Source organism: Chrysemys picta, chromosome 3 (assembly GCF_011386835.1).
Source record: "Chrysemys picta bellii isolate R12L10 chromosome 3, ASM1138683v2, whole genome shotgun sequence".
NCBI classification, from domain to species: Eukaryota; Metazoa; Chordata; order Testudines; family Emydidae; genus Chrysemys; species Chrysemys picta.
In genome coordinates, this window is record NC_088793.1 from 180,786,616 (window position 1) to 180,792,615 (window position 6,000).

At 43.2% G+C, this 6,000-nt stretch overlaps 1 protein-coding gene across 42 annotated transcripts in view; it reads left to right on the top strand.

The window, feature by feature from the left end:
- The window catches only part of NRXN1 (neurexin 1), a 1,213,652-nt gene that overhangs the window by 436,188 nt on the left and 771,464 nt on the right, over positions 1-6,000 (top strand). For all 42 annotated transcript variants that reach the window (XM_042861199.2, XM_042861202.2, XM_042861206.2 and 39 more), the window contains one exon: positions 5,524-5,825. In XM_042861199.2, the coding sequence (XP_042717133.1) occupies positions 5,524-5,825 (302 nt within the window). The remainder of the gene's footprint in view (positions 1-5,523; positions 5,826-6,000) is intronic.

A 6,000-nucleotide genomic window follows, 5' to 3' on the forward strand; every position in this document is an offset into this window, starting at 1 on the left:
TCTATGGATGTATTAACTCTGGGCTTTATAGCTCTGCTCATTTTTTTTGTTAACAAAACCATCCATTTCATGATGCATTTCTCCTGCCCTTTGTTTATCAGTGAATGCCGGGCATAGGAAGCAACCAGTGTGACAAATGCAATCAAATAGTATCTGTCTGAAATGGAGGAAATATTATGCCCAGTTTGGAAGTTCATACTACGTAGATCTGACTATATTTGAGAGAGGCACTGTATGAAGGCAAAATTAGCCTTGAAGAGGATTCTGCTGTGTGCACAATAACCAGAAATATGCATGAGCTTCAGATGGATCCTCATGCCCTTACTCATGTCCTTGTAGGACTTGTCCATCATCACATGGGATTTGGTTCACCTCCTTATTTCTGTAGACAATGACCAATAAATAACAAAACTTTGCTTCTTCCTTGATCTATACAGTGAGACAGTGGGTCTGTATCACCCACACTGGGATAGGAAATGAGCCAAACCTACCTATCTTTTATAGTTGCTATTACTGTAGTATCTGAGCACCTCACAATCTGTAATGTAGTTATCCTCTTGACGCCAACGTTCGGTAGGCAAGTAGTACAGATGGGGAACTGATGCACAGAGAGACTAAGGGCTAGATTTACAAAGGGACTTAGATGCCTAACTGCCATTCCCAGTGCCTAAATCCCAGAATCAGGCCCCATTGGGATTCACACAGGCCATCCAGCAATTTCTGAACACCATAGGCGCATAAACTCACTTGGTGCCTACATTTTTGCAGTGTAAATTCCCACACTTCTACCTGTACATGTGTACAGTGCAGCCTCACACTGGGCAGCATGATGATTAAGCAAAAGAGAGATGTATAAATGGGGGAAAGATTGGCATCTGTGGGCTCCGATCCAGTAAGTGTGCTCTGTGTTCACCTACTGGATCAGGCCCTATAGGTGAAATCACATAAAATTCCCCTCCCACCAAGGGAGGCGAGCTGTCTGAGGATCTCCCTTATAATTTTTATTCCAGTATAATATAAGCGTACTCAGCAGGGATGTGGAAGACCGTCAGATCAATTCCCCCTTCCACCTGAGGAGAAAAAGGGATTTGAACAGAGATCTGCCACCTCTCACCTGGACAAAAGATGGGAACTGGGAGTCAGGGGAGTTCCCTAGCCACAGGGCTATAGGATATTCTGATGTGGGGCTCCCTTAGTCTCTCTGTTGAAGCTGTTCTGTTGTGAATAAATAATGAAAGAGTCATTGAGCCAGAGGTTGGGAGAAGGAGGGGAGAGCACTTGGAGGAGAGGAAGGTGATCAGGAACAGTCAACATGGATTCACCACGGCCAAGCCATGCCTGACCAACCTGACTGCCTTCTATGATGAGATAACTGGCTCTATGGATATGGGGAAAGCAGTGGATGTGATATATCTTTGACTTTAGCAAAACATTCAATATGGTCTCCCACAGTATTCTTGCTACCAAGTAAAAAAGTATGGCTTGGATGAATGGACGATAAGGTGGATGGAAAGCAGGCTAGATTGTCGGGCTCAACAGGTAGTGATCAATGGCTCAATGTCTAGTTGGCAGCCGGTATCAAGTGAACTAACCCAGGGGTCAGTCCTGAGGCCAGTTTTGTTCAATATCTTTATTAATGATCAGGATGATGGGATGGATTGCACCCTCAGCAAGTTCGGAGATGACACAAAGCTGGGGGGAGCGGTAGATATGCTGGAGAAAAGGGATAGGATCCAAAGTGACCTAGACAAATTGGAGGATTGGGCCAAAAGAAATCTCATGAGATTCAACAAGGACAAGTGCAGAGTCCTGCACTTAGGACAGAAGAATCCCATGCACCGCTACAGGCTGAGGACCGATTGGCTAAGCAGCAATTCTTCAGAAAAGGATCTGGGGATTACAGTGGACGAGAAGCTGGATATGAGTCAAGAGTATGTCCTTGTTGCTAAGAAGGCTAACGACATATTGGGCTGCATTAGTAGAAGCATTGGCAGCAGATCAAAGGAAGTGATTATTCCCCTCTATTTGGCACTGGTGAGGCCACATTTGGAGTATTGCGTTCAGTTTTGGGGGCCCCCACTACAGAAAGGATGTGGAAAAATTGGAGAGAGTCCAGCAGAGGGCAACGTAAATGATCAGGGGGATGGGGCACATGATTTACGAGGAGAGGCTGAGGGAACAGGGTTTATTTAGTCTGCAGAAGAAAAGAGTAAGGGGGGATTTGATAGCAGCCTTCAACTACCTGAAGGGGGGTTCCAAAGAGGATGGAGCTCAGCTGTTCTCAGTGGTGACAGATGACAGAACAAGGAGCAAAGGTCTCAAGTTGCAGTGGGGGGGTCTAGGTTGGATATTAGATAACACTATTTCACTAGGAGAGTGATGAAACACTGGAATGGGTTACCTAGGGAGGTGGTGGAATCTTCATCCTTAGAGGATTTTAAGACCCAGCTTGACAGATCCCTGGCTGGGATGATTTAGTTGGTGTTGGTCCTGCTTTGAACAGGGGGGTTGTACTAGATGACCTCCTGAGGTCTCTTCCAACCCTAATCTTCCATGATTCTATGAGAGCAGACATGAGGATAACTCTATAGCAGGGATTGTCAACCTTTGGCACACAGCCTATCAGGGTAATCCGCTGGTGGGCTGCGAGACATTTTGTTTATGTTGACCATCCGCAGGCACAGCCCCCTGCAGCTCCCAGTGACCACTGTTTGCTGTTCCTGGCCGAAGGTTGCCGACCCTTACTCTATAGCCTGGTGGTTCGAGCAGTCATCTGAATGTAGGGAGACCCATGATCCACTCCCCCTACTACAACAATTTTAATTATTTATTCACATTGAAATATCTTCAATAGAAGAGATGGAGGGACTTTACGTTAGAATATCCCATAGCTCAGTAGCGAGGGCACTCAGCTGAGATGTGGCAGATCCCTGTTCAAATCTCTTCTCACCCTCAGGTGGAGGAGGAAGTGAACTGGAGGTCTCCCATATCCTAGGTGAGAACTCAAGTCAGTGGCCTAAAAATGATTTGGGTCATCCTGCTGCAGTGGCAGCAAAAATGACGTAGGCACCTAACACCAAAAAAGGGTTTGCAGCTGAGAATCCCCCCTGAAATGTGGCCACTCTAGCCCTAGGACCATGGTGCACTGTGGGAAAACTTTACTGCCCGCCCTGTGTGTTACCAGGAATCAGCTCGCTTTGCAAAAGTCTTGATCGGTTCACACTCCATTGCAAACCCAGAAGTCTCTCTGATAGTGTGCTTGCAGATCAGTGATCAGAAGAGGATGGATTAACAACACTTCCCTGAGCTGATGCTGTTCGCAAAGGGGGGTGACTTCCATTTTCAATAGAGTGGACTGCAGATTGTTGTGATAAGAGGACTAAGGAAGTTGTCCCACAGAATTCTGGGATATTTCTGGCTGACTTCCATGACCAGAGTCAAATGTGGTTGCATATACACTGGAAAGCAATAGGGCTCAGACACTTGGTCCTGTTTTAACTTGAACTTGAACCCTCCAACCCTGCAGGGACTTGGGACCATTGGTCTGAGCCCTGGATTAGCGTAATTGGAGTATATAGATGCAAGGGAGGGTTAGGCTTGAGCCCAGGCTCAAGCACAGGTTTACACTGTAGTACAGACATACTCTAAGAAGGGCATGGCTTAGGCCTTCTCCTCAACATCTCCCATTGGTTACCATAGGCAGGATCTTCCTAGTGTGCTGGCTTTTGTGAATCCCGTTTGGAGGTACCTACCTCTCCCTATTCATTGTATAGAGAGCCGAGATGTCTAACTCAGGTTTTATCAATTCCAGCAATTTTTAGGTGCCTAAAAGTTAGGCCTAATTTACTTTGTTTGGCCTTTAATCACTCTGTGTTACAGGTGATATCTACAAAAGCGGGTGATACTTGCCCCACAGAGGTCTTGTGAAGCTAAGTTAATTAACCTTAATAAAGTTATTTGAGAACTCTGGATAGAAGGTTCTATATAGGTGCAAATATTATTGTTTTGTTTTGAAGCTGATAGGCCCTCAAAGTGAATAGTTGGTGTGCAGCCTCTGTGAGACCTCTCTTGAGAGCCACTCCCCTCCCCCAAATAATAGTAAATGATGATCATATCATCAACAGTGTTTATGTAATGGCAAAGTGGAAGATGGTGGTGAGAGTTTTAATTTGCATTGTATTACCCCCTGTGATTCAATTGGCCTTTCCTGGTATTGTAAGAGGTAGCCAAACCATCTGTTACGATAGCACTATAGCAGTGAAAGCATTTCCATTGATTACTGCAGTCTTTTCCTTTAGAAAGTATGGTGTCCAATCCCAGGCAGGTTTTTTTTTTTAACTGAGATTTTTCTCCTGAGAGGGAAATTCTTCTTTTCTCCTCTGTGTCATACACCTAGCCTTTGAGATTCCTTCTCTGAAGGAATTTTGAAGTACAAATGACAATTTGTCATTGAAGTAAAAGGGGCTGGCTTGATATGGCAAACACTGTTAAACCTTCTGAACCTATTTTTCCACTGCATTGCAATTGGTACAAAGTGGATGTAAAACGTTACCATATTAGAATTCTGCTCTCATTTAGACAATGAGGTGTTTTACACCTACTTTGAACTAACTTTGAACAGGTGTAAATGACTTTACAAGGGGAAAGGGAGTAGAGAATCATAGCATGACATTCTGGCTCTAATTAAGTCCATGTCACAAGGCCCATTGATTTTAACAAAGCCAAGATCCCACCATAGTTTCTAGTAGAGTGAATGAATAGTACCTTAGAAGTGCAAGATATTTTTTCTCCAAGGTACTGTCTACACTGGGAAAATGCATTCTAGAAAACGTGTTCCCTAACATATCTTCACTAGCATGATGTTAAACACAATTCTGCCTTTAGTGTGAACAGGAAAAGTCACGTTTAAAAGCTTGGTACCTGGTTGTGGGGAGGGCCTTAGCATTTAACCAAGCTAATGTGTTTCTGAACATGGCTTGTCTCTTTGTATGCTATGTGCTCAGTTGTGTTCAAAATTATTAGTCAGATGATGTTAATGTGTTCTAACCTGATACTATTTTCCCAGTGTAGACATGACCACTGAAAGTTCCTTCACTAATACTTAGGGCTTGTCTGCAAAGAGACATTCAGAAAAGTTAAGGTGAATCCTCTTGGGAGAGTTAAGTCAGAGTGAACTAAGGCCACTTCCCTCCTGGATTAAAGCATACACAAGAGGGTTTAATGTGTTTTAATTTATGTGAATTGACTTCACACTTTTAGCTGATTCACTTTAACTTTCTAGAGTATCCCTGGGTAGAGACGACCTTAGAAAACTAATTTAATTTGAATGTAATGCTTGATTGGTCTGTTTCTGTTGGCTTCTTAATGGATTTTAAGTATTGTAAACACACAGTACTCTGTGTGACATAATATTTATTGGTGATGACACTAAAGTTAACTACAGAAAAGGCTGCTTTTCATGAATTTTATTTTTAAGTTCCAGGGATTTTAAATCTTTTTTCTTTTCTTTTTTTTTTTAACCAGGAAAAGAGGAATATATTGCAACATTCAAGGGATCGGAATATTTCTGCTATGATTTGTCCCAGAACCCCATACAGAGCAGCAGTGATGAAATAACTCTGTCATTTAAAACACTTCAGAGGAACGGACTGATGCTTCATACAGGAAAATCAGCTGATTATGTCAATCTTGCACTGAAAAATGGAGCTGTCTCGTTGGTCATTAATTTGGGCTCAGGGGCCTTTGAAGCACTGGTGGAACCTGTGAATGGAAAATTTAATGACAATGCCTGGCATGATGTGAAAGTAACCAGGAATCTGCGTCAGGTAACAGTACAATGGATACAAGAATAACTGACTGTTTCTGCTACAGCTAAATGTGTGATGCTTTGAAATCTGAATAGCGTGACATTGGATGTTTAGTTGGCATTTAAAATAGCTTTTTATTTACACACATAGGGATATTCCTGCCACACTTGAGCAGGGGCATATCTAGAAAGTA